The sequence below is a fragment of the Equus quagga genome, chromosome 15, assembly GCF_021613505.1.
Source record: "Equus quagga isolate Etosha38 chromosome 15, UCLA_HA_Equagga_1.0, whole genome shotgun sequence".
Taxonomy (NCBI): domain Eukaryota; kingdom Metazoa; phylum Chordata; class Mammalia; order Perissodactyla; family Equidae; genus Equus; species Equus quagga.
In genome coordinates, this window is record NC_060281.1 from 86,774,065 (window position 1) to 86,791,195 (window position 17,131).

The 17,131-nt window shown below is 57.1% G+C and overlaps 1 protein-coding gene across 1 annotated transcript; it reads left to right on the forward strand.

The window, feature by feature from the left end:
* The first annotated feature begins 120 nt into the window (after nucleotides 1-120).
* Nucleotides 121-17,125, forward strand: CCDC157 (coiled-coil domain containing 157). The gene is made up of 12 exons (XM_046639543.1): nucleotides 121-256; nucleotides 3,086-3,238; nucleotides 5,768-6,026; nucleotides 8,014-8,185; nucleotides 8,929-9,571; nucleotides 10,233-10,310; nucleotides 10,658-10,848; nucleotides 12,190-12,366; nucleotides 12,540-12,708; nucleotides 13,826-13,965; nucleotides 14,404-14,492; nucleotides 14,582-17,125. Exons 3-12 carry the CDS (start codon nucleotides 5,779-5,781, stop codon nucleotides 14,835-14,837), a joined length of 2,163 nt encoding a protein of 720 aa, XP_046495499.1. The 5' UTR covers nucleotides 121-256; nucleotides 3,086-3,238; nucleotides 5,768-5,778; the 3' UTR covers nucleotides 14,838-17,125.
* The last annotated feature ends 6 nt before the right edge of the window (nucleotides 17,126-17,131 follow it).

Sequence of the window (17,131 nt, forward strand, 5' to 3'; positions counted from 1 at the left end):
CAAGCTCGCAAGATGGCGGCGGCCGAGCGAGTGGTAGCCGAGGAGGCGAGGCTGACGCACTTCCGGGGCCGCCCCTATCCGTGACATCACTTCCCACCTCTTCCCTGCGGGAGAGGCCCGCGCGAGACGCCGTTGCCATGGCAGCGGTCTGAGCGCCCGACTGGCGTTTGCAGGGGATCTCAAGAGCGGCGGGCGCGTCGGGGCCGTCCCATGAGCCGACTAGACACAGGAGCTAAGGCTGCGACGCCGGAGACTGGTGAGACGTTCTGCACGCCAGACGCCCCCTGCACGCACCCCGCGACTCTGGGCCCACTCTCCTTCACTCCACAGGCCGGTTCCTCGCTCCCTTCGACCGCGCCTTCCAAGGCCCCCGCTCCCTCCCATTGGCCTCTCACTTTGGAGAGCCCCCTCCTCTCGGGCCCGCCCCCTTCCCGAGTCTCTCTCCCTAATTCCCACCGATGCCTTTTCCCGTGGGCGTGCCTTTTCTAGGTTCCACCCTCTGCCTTCCATACTCTGGCCCTCAAGCCCTATGGACCATCTCAAATCAGGGCTTCTTTAGGCTCCACCCCTCACTCCCACAGGTGCTCCCCGCAGACCGCTTTCTCCGCTGCCCCCAGGCACAGCTCGAATCCCACTCTTCACTTCCTCTCCCGAGATCCTCTCCTCCCTGTCCCCTCTCCCCTCCCTCCCACCTCAGGAGTGCGGGCCTTGCGTGGTCTTCAGTTTCCTCACCTGTGAAATGGGGGAGTGATCGGAAGAGATGGCCTCCCAGGTCTGCTACCTGTCTCTCTCTCACACACATACACACCATAGCTGGCTTATGTCGTTGTTGTTGTTAATACAGAATAATAATGATAGCTAGGATTTATTGAACATTTACCATGACCCAGACCCTGTGCCAGACTACATGCATGACATCATTTATTTCTCATCGCAACTTATTTACAGATGGGAACAGTGAAGCTCAGAGTTGGTGGAGTGGGAATCCAAACCCCGGCCATTCTCACTCCTCTACTAGTACAGTTACTTATTCCGTTGTCTTCACTCAGTCCCTTCACTGTCCCCAGGGATCCAGGCAAGTAGCAATCCTGAGTCAGAGACTGACAACTGCTATATAGATGGTTTTAGAGTTTCCAAAGTGTTTTTGTGGTGGTGACTTGGAATCTCGGCACACTGGCCAGGAGGTGGGCATGAGCTTTACCATAGAGGTGGGGTCCTAGGGCTCAGAGAGGGAAGGGGCTCGAATGTTGAACGGGTGTGAAGGAAAGGCTCCTTCACTTCTCTGCGAGTCAGAAGGCTGCCTTGAGCTGCCTTGAGCTTGAGGGAACTGCGGAGAGGCGGAGTTAGCTGCTGCTCCTACTTCAGGCAGTGTTGGCTCAATTAGGGTCATCACCTGTGTGAACTCAGGACCAGTGCAGGGCTGGCGGCTTCAGGCTGAGGGTTCCACTCAAGACCCAGGAATTACAGAGAAAGCCGTGTCAAATGCTCCTTCACTTGACGCACCCTAAGTGGTTCTCAAACCATGCTTATGTCTGCAAATCCCCAAAGTTCAGAAGAAATGACATAAGGTAACCTTGGATATTTTTAGATGTTGTGTTTTCCTCTTGTATACTCTTCGGCCTTTGGCGTTGCGGCTGCTTCTCAGAACCAGAATCTAATAGGAAGTTGGTATCTCAGATGGGCCCAGGTGGCCACTGTTGTTCTTTGAGGAATAGGTCAATGTTTCTTGGTCTTCACAAGCAAGCTCCTGAGTTCCAGGTGCCACCTGAAAATGCCTCTTCCTAGGGTGGAGTTTCTTGCTTGCTTTATTTCCTTCCTCCTATTCCAGGAAGGAAACCCAGGATGTTTCAGTCTGTCTTTTCTGTTTGTTTCTGTCTCATTCCTTGGGGGCATAAAATCTCATAGATGGCAATATCTCACCAGAGGCAGTCGCTGAGGCAACATATGCCTGCGGGATGTAGGCTCATGTGTGTATGTGAGTGTTGTGTGGCGGATACTCATTGTCCTGTGGGTGGAACTGACACAGCTGACACACTCAAGACTCGTCCCCTGCTGAAACCCTCAGACATAGATGGTGGTTCCTGGCAGACATGGCTCCGTGTGCCCTGCTGTGTCCCTATTCTTGACACGGTGCCCAGCACATAGTAGATACTCAGTCATTATTTGCTGAATGAACACACAGGATCTAACCCTCTACACCTGCACTCTCCAATCTGGTATCCATGAGCCTGCATTTGAAAATAGTGGCTGGGGCCGGCCCCATGGCCAAGTAGTTAAGTTCGCGCACTCCGCTTCGGCGGCCCAGGGTTTTGCTGGTTCAGATCCTGGGCACAGACATGGCACCGCTCGTCAGGCCATGCTGAGGCGGCGTCTCACATGCCACAACTAGAAGGACTCACAACTAAGATATACAAGTTGTACTGGAGGGATTTGGGGAGAAAAAGCAGAAAAGAAAAAAAAAGTTTGGCAACAATTGTTAGCTCAGGTGCCAATCTTTAGAAAAAAAAAGAAAACAGTGGCTGGTCCAAATTGAGATGTGTAGTAAGTGTTAAAGAGACACTGGATTTAAGACTTAAGGCAAAAAGAGACTATTAAAAAATCTCCTTAATAATGTTATATTGACTTCATGTTGAAGTGATAATATTTTGAGTACATTAGGTTAAATAAAATATATTATTAAAATTCATTTACCTGTCTCTTTTTACTTTTTTTTAATGTGGCTAATGGAAAATTTTAAATCCCATGTATGTGTTCTGTTTCTTTTGTACAGTGCTGCTCTAGAAGCAGCATGGCTTGAATACAGAGCAGAAATGTTGGACTCAAGAATCCCAGCTCCTGAGTGACCTTAGGCTAGCCCCTTAACTTTCCAGAGCCTTAGTTTCCTCATCTGTACGAAGGAGGGGGATCTGGGAAGTGGCACACCGTAGGTCCTGTAGTCAGAGCTAGCACTGTTGAAACCTGCCCCCTCACACAATTCCTCCAGCCTGTAACACCCTCCCTTTCTTCCGGGACAGCCTCTTGCCTGCCCCCCAGGAAGCCCTCCTGGAGTACCCTCTCACTGACTCTTGCTTTTATTGGTTCCCAGGGACCGAAGAGCTGCTCAAGGCCAGCCCTAACACCTAAGACGGGAAGCCAGGAACCTGCATGAGCCTCTGACCCTGAGCCCCAGAGCCCACAGTCTAGTCCAAGACCTTGACATACTCCGCCAGCCAGCTGCACAGTCAGGCACCTGTGAGAGGTGAGGACAGGGCCCAGTCCTCTGGGAGGCCAGAGAGGCTGGCTCAGCTCTCAGGAACCACCCTGGGTGCCTCTGAGCTTTCCAGCACCTGTGGGCACAGGCTGGTCCTCAGGTCCCTTGGCCCAGGTGGCCAGGTCATACTGCAGTGAACTCAACAGACAGTCCATGTGCTCACAGGGAGACAGATTGCCAACGGGAAATAATTCCTCAAATAATGATTCTGTGTCAGTGTGGCGTGTGGAAGAAAAAGAACAGGATGCTCTGAGAAGGTGTAACAAGGGGCCTCATCTAGCCTGGGGACCTGAGGGAGGTGTCTTATCTAGATGAAGAGTGGGGAGGGGGCACATTCCGGGTGTTGAGACACTGAGGCGGGGGCAGACCACACAGGACCAGAGCCTGGGCACGTATTACAGTCTTTATGCTGGAGAAAGCCATTCAGGGGCTCTAAGAGGGGGGTGAGTTGCTTTTTTAAATGATCACTCTGGCTGCCGTATACAGAATAGGCAAGGTGCTGGGGGCAGAGTGAAGAGGGCGACCCCTCAGGGAGGCTGTGGTGGTGGTCTGGGGAGATGGTGGAGTGTGGAGCAGTGTCGATGGACAGAAGTGGTGGGTTCTCACTGTGCTCTGGACGTGGCAGCACTCGGTGCTTGGACATGGGGGTAAAGGAAGGGGCTTTGAGGAAGTGCCAGGATGTACTCAGTGGGGGTGCCATTTTCTGAGATGAGAGATGTTGTGGGGTGGAAATAGGTTGGAGGAAGAGAGGTTTCCCACCAGACCTGAATTGGCTGGGGGCCACAGAGGCCATGGCCTAAATACTGCCCAAGAGGCCCCTGCCCTGCAGGGAGGGGCTGTGGTGCAAGGAAGCACTTTCTGCTTCTGAGAAAGCCACAGAGGACAAGGGGCACCTGCTGCAGGGTGGGGAGGGACCAGGGCTCAGCATCCACAGGGCTGCGCAGCTCTGAACAGAGTGCTGGCTCTGACACCAGCTGCCACACGGTGAAACCCTGAGGCAGGTGGTGAGCCACCCGGAGGGGCCGGGACAGTGTCAAGCTTCGTGGCAGTTCAACCAAATCACCGTCTTCAGATGTCCACAGACTCTGAAGATGGACGAGAAGCATTCTGAGTGGGCCGCAGGGGAAACGGGGAAGTATAGGAGGCAGGCAACAGCTCTAGACAAGGATAGTCTTTGCTGTTGTTACTGCTAATAATAGTAATCACAATAATAATAGTTACTATTGCTTGAGAACTTTACTGGTGCCTTGCCCTGGACGAAAGCCCTCACAACTACCCAGCCTGGTTGGGGACGGTGTCTCCATCTGACAACAGAGATAACTGGGGCTCAAAGGGGTGCAGGGACTTGCTCAAGGCCACACAGCCAGGAAGGGGCAGGGCTGGGACTCTCTGTATCAACATATAATGGGTCCCCTGTCCCAGAGTGATTAGGATAGGTATTGATAAAAATTTTCAGGTTTTCCTCTCTTGTACCTTAGGAATTGTTTTCCCCCAAAAGTCAATGTATTTTACATTTTTTTTGTGGATTCTTTTTGTTTTCTCCACTCAATTATTCAGTCATTCACTTGCGACTGAGCCTCTACAATGGGCCAGGCCCCAGGCTGGCCACACTGGGGTACCACATTGACTAAGGTGGTCTGAGGACCTGGCCTGGAGGGCGGAGGCCATTCCAGCAGAAAGCAGTCAGGGCCGAGATGGGGGAAGCCCAGAAGGATTATCTAACCCAGCCTGGAGGGTGCTCAGGGAAGGCTTCCTGGAGGAGGTGATATCTGAGAACCCTGAAGGATGAGCAGAGTTAGCTAGGTGATGGGAATTGGATGCGGGAAGCATGATTCAGACAGAAGGGACACATGGGCACGGATTCACAAACAAGTGGCTCCATGTGAGCTTGGAGTAGAAGGTATGGGCCAGTTGTTGGGGGGTGGGGGGGCAGGGGGGACGTGATTAGACAGAGAGGGGTGTGGCTGGAGGTTGCCTTTCTCCCAAGGGCCACAAGGAGTCTCGAAGCATTGTTTGCCAGTGTGACATGGTCAGATAGGGTTTGGTCTAGACCTCTAGAGCTGAAGTGGATCCGATTAGAGTGGGCAGGCCTGTGGCCCAGCTGGAAGCTGCTGCAGTGGTCAAGGCGGGAGATGATAGTGGCCTCGTATGGTCTGGCACTCCCCATCATGCTGTAGCTACAACTCTTTTAGTTGTCAGTTGCCTGCTCAATGGTTTGTTTGCTCAGGGAGAGAAAGATGGTAGGTACCTTCCCGTCGATAGCTGTATCCGCCCAGCATTTAGCAGGGACCTGTGGGACGATGGAATCAGCAGGGTGGGCCTGGGGTAGGGTGGATGAGGAACGCTGGTGAGGTCACCCACAACCAGATCCCAAAGGAGCCAGGGAACAGACTTCTCCCTAGGGTCTAGGTTGGATTTTTCGCCTCGGAGCAACTGGGAAGATCGTGGTTTTAGGAAGGTTCCTCCAGCAGCGACCACATGGCTCTGGCTAACAGGGGTCCTCTCTGCCCACCTCAGGAGCCACAAGGATGGCGCACCTGCTGGGCAACCAGGCCTGTATGGACAGCCTGCGCAAGGACCTTACCGACCTGCAGGGCGCCATCGTGGACGTGTTCTCCCGCGCTGGGCCTGTGCGTTTCCCCTCCTGGAAGTTCCCTGACCGAGTAGCCTGTGACCTGGACATGGTGGCCCTGCTAGAGCACTATGACCATGTGCCGGGTGACCCCGAGTTCACGCAGCTCTCCCATGCTGTTCTGCTGGAGCTGGTCATTGACAGGTGAGTCACCACAGGATGCTGGCACCCTCCCCTTAAACCAGTAGCAGCAGTGGTGATGACATTGGTGACAACAGTCACCTTTGACTGGGTTCCTGTTGGGGGCCAGCTCAGCTCAGGGCCCTCACAGCGATCTCACCTTGTTCATGCCGTGTCATGTGCTGGGCCATCCCATCCTGTCCACCCTCAGGGAGTTGCTGGCTGCCCTGTCAGTCTTTGCAGCACCACAGCTCTGACAGCTGCCTCTCTGGCCACTGCCAGCTGCCTCCTCAGGGTTTCTGTGTGTCGGGGACACTCCAGCTGCTGCTCAGAGTTTCCAACCCAGGCTCTTTTTTCCTGGTATCTTTTGGGCTGTGCTGTTCCCTCTGTGTCACAGGACCAGACATGGGATGTGTTTTTCCAAATCCTGGTCTTACCAGGAAGAGGCCAGTGGATTTCCCTGCAGCCCCACCACTTCTGAACTGTCATTGAAGTTAACATGGTCGTTGGCCTTCCACTTCCTGGGGACTGCAACCCAGGATCCCTGTGCTCCAAAACCTTACACACTAATGAAGTCATGGGAGCCCAGCAGACAGGGACCCCAGCAGTTTGGGGATGACCTGCCTGGGGACAAAGAAGCCAGGGTAACCACTTAGAGGCCTGGGGGAGCCCTTGCTGTGAAAGCACCATTTGTAACCTCTGAGGGGCTGAACTGTGTAAGCACAGAACACACCTTCCTTCCTCCTGGCTTTGCACATGCTGTGTCCTCTGCTTGGAACGCCCTGCCCACGCCTTCCTGGTCTGGCCCAGTCCCACGCATCCATCGAGGCCCAGTTTACCCAGCCCCACTCTGTGAAGCTGTTGCTGATGTGTCCTTCCACCCTCTAGCTTTCCCCTCCGCCCACCTCTGGTTTAGTTTGTCGGGGCCTCCTCTGGACTCCTGTGTGTGTACATAACTCTTGACAGAGGCCTTGGGGTCTGAGGCCTAGGCCAGCCTAGGAACCCTGGAGGACAGGGCTGCGGCCACTGGCTCAGGATGTAGCATTTGGAGATGCTCAGTTCATGTCCGGGGATGGGCCTGCGGCTCAGGATGAATACAATGCAGCAGGACAGCAGTCTCCCACCCGGAGGGTCTGTCTGTCTGAGCAGACAGATCGCTCTGTCAAGGCCATGCTCTCTCTCTTTACAGGCGCTTTCCCTCCCCCTGGTGCTGCTCAGCACCGTGGCACACCACTGTTGTCCCCATTCACAGAGGAGGACACCTTGACCCAGAGAGGGGCAGGGCCTGGAGGTGGTTGGCACCTCCTTCCCTTCTCTCCCCAAGGCCCCAGTGGGTTTGAGATCACCCCCCTGCACCTACAACAAGATAAGAGCATTTATCTGCCTGATATGTTTTGTAAATACGATACTTCTTCCTTTAAAATAGCTTAGTTCCCACGCAAATACAAACTTATCTTCCCAACACCCCTTTTTCTTAAAATTAGCACCCAACTCTAATTTTGAACTCTAAGGTTAGGATAGAGGCCTAGCTCTCTTCACTCCAGTCTCCGTTGTCACAGAAGCAGCCCACCCTGCAGGAGAAGCCCTGACTAGCATCAGGAAACTGAGGCTGTGGGCAGGCTCCTCCCCGCCGGGGTCTCAGCTCTGTTGTATGTCATGTGAAGGCGCTGAGCATCTGAGATAAGGCAGCTATTCACCCCACACTTTCTGAGCACTCAGAATACATCTGAGGCAGGCTCGGCCTCCCAGGGCATCCTGGTCCAGTGGGGGACAGCCAGGCCGAAGTGCCGCCACCCAGGAGGCCCCCAAGCTCGGCCCTCAAGGGAGGGCTTCCTGGAGGAAGCAGCTCTTGGATTGGGTTTGAAGCTGGCCTGGCGGAGCATATTCTGAGATGCTCCAAGTCCCTGATGCATGGGCCAGTTCCCCAGAGCCAGAGGCTGCCAGTTATGTGACGTGTGGGCACACTGGTGCTTGGCTCTGCCCTAGCTGACCGTGCCGTCTCTGCTCGCAGGCTCCTGCTCCTGCTTCAGAGCTGTGCAAGCTACTTGGAGAACCTCGGCTCAGGGCAGACAGTGCCCCCTGCCCGGGCTGCAGGGCCCTGCATGTCTGTGGGGCTCACTGTGCGGTGCTTCTGGAACAGCCTGCTGAGGCTGGCCATGCTCTACCAGCAGGCGGCCCCCCAGGTGGGTCGGCTACCCGTCATTCCCCAACTGTGGTCACCCTCACACCAGTCTAGCCTGCCCCAGCTTCCTGGCACACCATATGGGCACCGTATCCATTGCTGAAGGAGACAGTGTGAACTCTGGAACCTCCCAGTCAGGGCCCGTGCAGCTCGGCAGTTAGCATCACAGGCCTCGACGTCATGTCTGGGCTACCTGGCCCTGCTGTTTACACTGTGGGACTTTGGAAAACTCCTGCCTACTCTGAACCTCAGCTTGTGCATCTGTACAATGGGAGTAATAACAGTCCCTACCTCTCAGGGCGTTCTTGGGTAATAGAGTTAATATGAGCGCCATTTGTTAGAGGTTATCCTGTAACCCTCACAACCACCCAGTGGGAAGGACCACCATCACCATAAAGGGGAGGAAACTAAAACTGAGAGTGACTACACAATTGTGACACAAGACCAAGAGCGTCCACCAAGCAAGAGCCCAGTAACTGGCAGCTGTGGCTGTCACTGTCACCCTCCCAGTACCATGCATGTAACTGCAGCGGGCCCAGGGGGTGGGGAGGGGCAGCAGAGAGGAGGCCTGGCTTGGGAAGTTGAAGCAGCAGAAAGAAAGAGGGTTCTCTCTCTCATTCATGTTGGTGTCCGATGACATCTGAGGGTCTGAGCATCAGGAGAGGCTGTCACAGAACTCCCCAGGGAACTGGCCACCTCCCCAGCCCATCTTGCTCACTTCTCCCTTTCTTTTCTTGACCACAGAAAAGGGCAAACCAAGGGGAGACCCCCATCTCCAAGCCCACAGCCAAGAGTGAGCCAGCCAAGAGCCCTGAATTTGTGACTGCCAAGTTCATCAAGCCCCCCTCCCCACTGCCAGTCTTGCCCCAGACCTGCCAAGAGTCAGACAGCCCCATTAGAGTCTCCTTGCAGTGTCCAGCCAGGACCACTGAGAACACCAGGAGTGTCCACTCGCAGACCGTGGAGACGGCCCTGGTGCCCTGTGATGCGTGCACCAGTGTCCAGGGCAGCCTGTGTGAGGTGGGCAAGGTGGTCATCAGCCTGTGTCAGAGCCAGAACTTGCCCTCATCTTTAGGCCAGTTCCAGCAGCTGGTGCAGGACAGTATGGGGCTCAGGCCGCTGCCGGCCACCACTGTGGGCCACTGGGCGGCAGAGCAGAGCAAAGACCTGATGCGCCTCAGTAAGCATGTGGGGGCCCTCGCTCAGCTCGTTGGGCCCCTCAGGGCCCAGCTGGAGGAGGCCGAGGGGCAGAAGGATGGACTGAGGCAGCAGGTGAGCAAGCTGGAGCAGGCACTGCAGCAGGAGCAGGTGGAGCGGCGGCGGCAGGCGGATGAGACTGAGCAGCGCCTGGCCACGTGGGAGCGCCACAAGCAGCAGCTGCTCTCAGGTCTGTGCCGGGGCTTGACCAGAAGCAGGCCCCAAAACAGGACTGTGGGTACAAGTAGTTGGTGAGGAGGAAACCTGGGCTGGGGAGTGGGCAAAAGATACAAGGAAGGGAAGGCAGTGAAAAAGGGTGCCCTCCTCAAGCCGGTTACACTGCAGGTAGCTGGAGCTTCATGGCCCTGGGGAGACTGGAGCCACTAGTGTAGAACGGTGCCTCAGAGTTGTCCCATTAGAGGGGCAAGAGAGCCAGGGGATTCATCCACTCACTCCCATAGGTCACTGAAGGGGGCTCCTGGGGGAGCTCATTCCTCTGGCACCTCCAGCCAGCAGAGCAGCCTCTTTGGCTTCGGCGAAAGCTGTTAGGCAAAGAGATGTTGCTATGGCACTGCAAGTGGCCGGTGCCCGCTGATGTTGTGAGGCCGGAGGAATTTGGGCAAGTCGCTGCCCTTTCCGAGCCTCACTGTTGCCCCCATGGAAGACACCAAGGCCAAGAGAGGTGTATAGACATGGCAGCCACCCAACAGGAAGCAGGGCAGATGGGGCCCAGGCCTCCTGACCCCTCCATGCTGTGGCGCCTACCACGGCTCTACAGGATGCTCTGGGCATGAAGGCTGCCATCCGGGCCCAGGGGAGCCTCTAAAGGACCTCTCTCTTGGCTGCCATAGAAACAAGTGACCTCAAGACGAAGGTGGCCACCCTGGAAGGGGAGCTGAAGCAGCAGCAGGAGTCCCTGCAGGCTGTGGGTGAGGAGCCCCGTCACACGGCCCTGCACCACATGCCCTGTGCTGGGTGGTGTGGCTGTATGAGCCCCTCCATCTCTGTCCCTTGGGGTTCCAGGGTAAAGATAAAGGGAACCACAAAGGAGGGTGGGCCTGGCGGGACACTATTGGGTGATAACTCAAGACAGGGTGCCACCTTCTATTTTCAGAACCCACCTCAGGCAGGGTTCAGAGCCCCATTTTGTGGCTCAGGACACTGAGGCCCAGAGACCTGCTATGACCCTCCCCACTGGTCTGGTCCTGGGTCAGAGGCAGTGCAGGGACTTGCACCCAGGGCTCCTCCCTCTCCCCCCTCCCGCTTGATCCTGCAGAGACAAAGGCCCAGCAGCTGCAGAAGGAGGCCGAGTGCAGGGCAGAGGCTGAGAGGCAGGTGCAGCAGCTGGAAGAGCAGGTGCAGCTGCTGGCAGGGCGGCTGGATGGGGCCAGCCAGCAGATCCGCTGGGCAAGCACCGAGCTGGACAAGGAGAAGGCCCGCGTTGACAGCATGGTCCGCCACCAGGAGGTGAGCCCAGGGGCCTTGCCAGCGCCCTGGGCACCTGCAATGCAGGCTGCAGGGAGAGAGGGCTCCACTGGAGGTGGGGGTGGGGGGTCGGTTATCTGTGTAGGGTATCTGCTTCCCAACACACCCAAGTTTTGGGTTGACTGATCTTTACTAAGAGTCGGAGCCCTCCCCTGAGCTGGGCACTTGGGAAACAGTGACCCAGGGACAGATACAGCCAAATGAGGCTTTGCTCTGGAGGAGCTCCCTGCTCGGTAAGGATGAACAGTTGTGCCACCACAGCTCTCCTGCCAGATGGCTAAGAGGGGCAGGGAAAGTGCTGCAGGATCCAGGAAGGGATGGTCACATCTGCCTGTGGGGATCTGGGATGGCTTCTGGGAGGAGGTGGCCTTTGAACTGGATGCTGATGGCTGGTGATTAGTCCATCAGCCAGAGGAAGGATAGGGCAAAGGGTGAGCCAGGGCCCAGGATATGGCTGTACCCTAGGCATTGGGGCCTTGCAGGAGTCCCCAAGGGGGTGGCTGAGAGAGCAAATGACCTGTCATCTAGAGAAGGGGGCAGGCCTGGGGGCTTTCCTGGCTGGGTTTACCCTCAGAGGTTCAGTGGGGAGCCAAGATACCAGGTAGAAGTCTCTGGGGTCAGGCATGGCAAGGATAGGAAAGCCTTTCAACCCCAAATGGGTGCTTTTCTCAGTGTCTTAGTCACAGTCACCACACATGAGGTGTCTGCTGTGAGCCTGGCACTGGGCTTCAGCCTCTGCAGCCCTGTCATTCTTACTCCCTGCCACAACAGAAGTAGAGACTCTTGTCATCCCCATTTTACAGAAGAGGAAACTAAGGCTTGGTGAGATTAGGGAAATTGCCCAAGGTCGCACAGCTAGCCAGTGGTGGAGCCAGGACTCAGAGCAGACTGGTGCTGGTTCTTGCTGCTTTGCACTCGGTGGGTGCCAGGAAATGTGGGTTCCAAGTGACATGGGTTGATGGGACACTGGTGACCTAAGGAGAAGAAGAAAAGTATACTTCCCAGAATTCCTCTCCACGTGGAAACCATGTGACTGGAAAGAAGTGGGCACGAGGCCGATAGAGTCAGCCAACTGCTTTCCAAGGGGGTGAGGTCTGCAAGCGGGGGGTGCCTGGCCTTGACCAGGTTGGGGTGTGCATCCGTCTTCCCTGTTCCTCTTCCGCTCCGTGCTGTGCACAGCCCCCCCCCCCCCCCATTCACAGACAGACGGGGCACGAGGGGGAGGGCTTGGAGGGTCACAGACATGGTAGCGTCCTCAGTCCCACGTGGCTGGGCCTAGCCCCGTGGGCCTCATGGCCTCCCCACCTGCCCGCCCTGGCTCAGTCCCTGCAGGCCAAGCAGCGAGCCCTGCTGCAGCAGCTGGACAGCCTGGACCAGGAGCGCGAGGAGCTGAGGGGCAGCCTGGACGAGGCCGAGGCCCAACAGGCCCACATGGAAGAGCAGCTGCAGAGCGTGCAGAGCGAGCGGGAGCAGGGGCAGTGCCAGCTCCTGGCCCAGCAGGTGGGAGTGGGCAGGGTGAGGGCACCAGGGCGGCTCCTCCCTTTCACCAGAGGAGCCTCCAGCCAGCTGAGTGCCGGGGGGGCCTGTCCTATGTCTGGGGAGTAGAGGGGGTGTGTCCCCAGGGGAGCCCGGAGCCATTCCTCAGACCAGGTCTGAGCCTCCCTCTGCCCCAGGAGTTGCTGCAGAGCCTGCAGCAGGAGAAGCAAGGCCTGGAACAGGCGGTGACAGATCTGCAGCTGACCGTCTCGGAGCTGGAACGGGAGCTCGTGGAGCTGAGGGAGCGGGAGCGGCTGCTGGTGGCCTTCCCGGACCTGCACAGGCCCGTCGAGGCCCAGATCCAAAGTAGGGGTACAGGGGTGCTGCAGAGGGCATGCTAGGGCCTGGGGCTGGCAGCTGAGGGCTCACCTGGGCAGGACACTGGGGTCTGCAGCTTGCAGCGTGCAGCAAGGGGGGTAGAGTGGGGGTGGCCAGCAGTGTGGCCCCTACAGAGCCCTCATGACATGAAGCTGCTTCATGTGTCATCCACTCCTCTGTGTAGACGGTGACAGGGAAGCCCAGAGGTGAGGGGACTGCCACAGTCACATGGCCAAACCCAGATGCAGGTCTGGCTGCCTCTGTAGCCTGTGTTCTTCACCATGTCACATGCCAGTCCTCAACTTCCCTGTGTCCCCCATTCCTGCGTCTCCCCAAACCACACCATGGGGTCAGCTCCAGGGACACAGCCCCAGCTGTTCAGTGTCCTGGACTCCTCGGCACAGCAGAGGATTGGATGCCAGGCAACCTGGTTCTCATCCCAGCCCCGCCAGGCCCCTAAAGCTGTGGAGGCGACTCCATTCACAGAGCTGTCGGAAAGGATCCGCTGCAGTTTAGCTGCTCATAAGTCATCACTCCTGAGTGTGGACTATGTGCCAGGCCCCTCTGATGCCTTCTCAACTGCCCCACAGGGCGGGTAGCAGCCCCTTTTTACAAACCAGGAAACTCAGAACCAGAGCAGGCAGCCACTTGCCCAGGTTCACAGAGCTGGAAGGCAGCTCCATCCCGCAAGCAGTGGGAAAGAACATCCTTGCTGAATTCTTGTGACTCATACCCAAGAGCCTCCGTGTGGCTTTGGACAACTCACTGTCTCTGGCCCTCGGGAAAACAGGCAGCCTTGGAAGAGATTCACTCTTTTGCCTATTTTCTGAGTCTTCAGTGAGCTCTTGGTCCCACCCAGGTCTCAAATTCTATAATGCTATGGTCACCTCCCAGCAGGTAGAGGGATGGGGAAGGGGGACAAGCCCTCAGGAGAAGGAATGAGATGGGAGACCCAGCACACTGACCCTGCCCAGCCTCCCTGTGCCTGCTGGGCCACCAACCCAAGGTACACCCCAGCTGGCGTGCCTGCCGACTGAGGTCCTGTCCCATTGGGCAGAAGTGGCAGACCTGGCAGGGTGAGGTGCCAGATAGCATGTCCCCCCAGGCTCTGGCAATGTCACGGACGACATGGAGAGACAGATGGAGGCCAACGACATCCGCATACGGGTCCTGCAGGAGGAGAATGGACGGCTCCAGTCGATGCTGTCCAAAATCCGGGAAGTCGCCCAGCAGGGGGGCCTCAAGGTGGGCAGCCCGGCTCCCCCACCCGAGAGGGTCAGCCCTTGGGGACTTGGGAGAGACCCCCGACTCAGCAGAGGTCTTCAGACCCCACGCTGGGGACCTGTCAAGAGTCTATCTCATTGCACGTGGCTTTAGGCTGTGCTGTTGTGAAACACCTTCCACATTTCAAGAAGGTGCAAGGTGTTACAGTGCCTTCTGGCTCCAAACCCTCCTCTGGCCCTTTGTGCCTTTATTTCAAGTGCAACCAGGAGCCTTGACAGAAAGCAAACCTTCCCATACTTACTGCAGCTGAGGCGGCCCAGGAAGGCTTCCCAAAGTCTGCCCCTCAGAGAAAGGGATGTGGGTATAGGTTTGGGCCCTCCCTACCTCCCTGGCCATGACACCTCTCTGAGCAGTGGGGAGGGGACTCCTGGGCCTTTCTGAGCTTGGTTTTCTTTGCAGCTGATCCCGCAGGACCAGCTCTGGGCCCATTCCAGCAGGGGAATCCAGGCAGCAGCGCCCCCAGCCCAGGCCCAGAGAGCATCCCCAGGGTGAGTGAGGCTTTGCCAGAGGCAGGGCAGACAGGGGTGGGCTGGGCCCCCTTGCTCACAGGGGATCTTGCTGTCTGGTCTTCCCTCAGGCCCATGGGCAGGCGGCACCCACCTGGTGGCAGGACAGCTAGTGCAGGCAGGACCCTGCCAGGCCAGCCCCGGGCATCGCCACCTCAGCAGCCCAGCAGCCGGCCCAGCAAGTCCTCCCTGGAGGATGTGACCCATCCAACCACCTGTACCCAGAACCCTATCCGGGCCTTGGCCAGGCTGAGGAGGAGACTGTCACCGGGCCAGGGCCAGGGCCAGGCCGGCCCTGCATACCAGCCCCAGGAGCGGCCCATGTAGCCTGCAGTGAGGTGGGGCTAGAGGACAAGTGGCTGGCAACACACCCAATGTAATAAAGCCCCAGCCATCTGCCCACAGCAACCTTGGCCTCACAGCACTGGCTGAGCCAGAGGAAGAGTCTTTCCTTCCCCCTCCTAGGCAGGGACCACTGAGCCATGCAGGTTATTGGCCAGCAGAGGCCTGGAACGCCGTGGGCCCTCAGTAAATGGGAGCTTCCTGCCTTCCTCCTGATAGGGGCAATGGGAAAAGAGGGCACACTGGGGGCAGAAAGAAGCTTCTAGCATCTGGGCCAGGTGAAAGGCAGTCTTTCGATCCTTATAGCAAGGGCTAAGGGGTAACCTGGGCTCAGTGACCCCTGACAACAAAGAGCCGGGTTAGGGGAGAGGGTGTGCAGGGCAAGGAGAGCAGCTACTGAGACGGGCCTGGTGAGGATGTCTGAGGCAAGGAAGGCGTCAGAGACCGGGGTCCTGGCTCCAGGCTCTTGCAGGCAGGCAGAGGCAGCAAGGCCTTCCCCGGCCCCAGGTCTGGACCTAAACCTGGGGATGGGGACGCTAAGGACCCAAGAAAGTCAGCCCTCCTTTCACTGAGGAACTCCTCAGCTCCAGGAAATGTGAGTCACAAAGGGTTTCTCTAAATCCAGGAGGGTGGATCCCAGGAGGCCACTGAAGGCAGGGCAAGGCCCCACCCAACCAGAGTAGGCGAGACCCCAGCCAGCCCTGGCTTTCCCAGGCCTGTGCCCTGGGGCCCAGGCACTGATGCCACCAGTCACACCAGGGCTACAGCAATCCAGTTTTCCTCGCCAAGACTCCAGCCTGCCCTGAGTCACCCTGTCTGTAAAGGACAGACTCTAAGACCTTGCTGAGGACTTCTCAGGGTCCTCAGCTTCCTATGACACTTTCCCTTGGTGAGGGGGCCAGAAGGTAGAGCTACTCAGTTCACAGAGAAGGGTCAGCAGGGGCCATGGCTGAACCAGGGTCTGCCCAACCCTTGCTTCTGTGGAGCCCGGGGGTTCCTGAGGGGGGTGCCTGGCCCTGCCCCTCACAGGTGAGAGCCAGCCCTTGGGGGGCTTCCTGAGGCAGGAGGCCCAGGCCCAAGTGCAGGGGGAGGAGCCATCACAGCTCAGCTCCTCTCCACAGCCATTTGTTAGCTCACTGTTCTGTAGGTCAGAAGTCTAGGCCCTGTGTGGCTGGGTTCTCTGTTCAGGGTCCTAGGAGGCTAAAATCAAAGGATCTGCCAGGTGGCATTCCTTTCTCATGGCTCTGGGGAAGAATCCAGGCTCATTCTGATGGCTGGCAGCATTCCCATTCTTGCAGCTGTAGGACTGGGGTCCATTTCCTTGCTCGCCACTGTCAGCAGGGGCCACTCTTAGCTCTTGGAGGCTGTCTGCCTTCCTTGCCACGTGGCCCCCTCCATCTTCAAGTCAGCAACAGAGAATTTCTCATGTGGTTAGGTTAGGCCAACTTGGATACTTTCCCTGTCTTAAGGTCCACTCTGCCACTTAACATAACCTAATTACCAGAGTCAAAGCCTTTAGCATCCCAGTTCCAGGATTCTACAAGGCACGTTAATGAGGCTGGGGGAAATCTTGGGGGTCATCTTAGAATCCACTTCCCACAGGCAGTAGAGCCCAAGGTGACTTGTTTTTTTAATCTTAAAACACCACACAAATTTTACCTCTTATGTTAAAATATATCCATGTTTATTTTAATATTAAACCTCCCCTCTCTTCTAAAAAAAATGGAGCCCCTGGAAGATGCACCACATTTATCCTGTGGCTTCAAGTATCCTGGTCAGCAACCTGCAGCCCCACCAAGAAGCACAGGACAGGATGGTTTCTAAGGCCTCTGGTCCCAGCCAGGCCTGGGAATGGAGCCCAGCTGGACAGGCAGTGAAACCTACAGCTCCCAGTGCCCAAGGACCAAGGGCAGCAGGCAGAGGAGGGGCCTCTGGGTTTAACATCACAGCCTTGACCAACATGTGTCCTGAAAAATGGTCAGACTAAGGTGTCCCCAAGGCCAGACAGCTCTTCCCCCACGTCACCCCCCAATAAATAAGCACAGAACCGGGGCACTGCAGCCTCAGCCCCCAGGGATGTCCTGACAGGCAGGCTGGCAGGCCGGAGAGCTCCCGGAGCCCTGGGAACAGCAGTACTGCTCCACACTTTCCCCAAACCCCTGCCCAGGGTCCTGGGAGCTGCCTGGGAGGAAGGCAGACACAGACGGCTCAGGATGGTAGAGAAGGGCCCCAGAGCGGCCTCTCTTCCTGGCCAGTCTGGGCCCTGCACCCTCTGGGCC

Bases quoted from the DNA above. Each gene is read 5' to 3' on its own strand.
- CCDC157 (XM_046639543.1), top strand. From the start codon at position 5,779: ATGGCGCACCTGCTGGGCAACCAGGCCTGTATGGACAGCCTGCGCAAG. The intron at 13,966-14,403 runs GTGGGCAGCCCG...TTTTCTTTGCAG, and splicing joins CCCAGCAGGGGGGCCTCAAG to CTGATCCCGCAGGACCAGCT. The intron at 14,493-14,581 runs GTGAGTGAGGCT...GTCTTCCCTCAG, and splicing joins GCCCAGAGAGCATCCCCAGG to GCCCATGGGCAGGCGGCACC.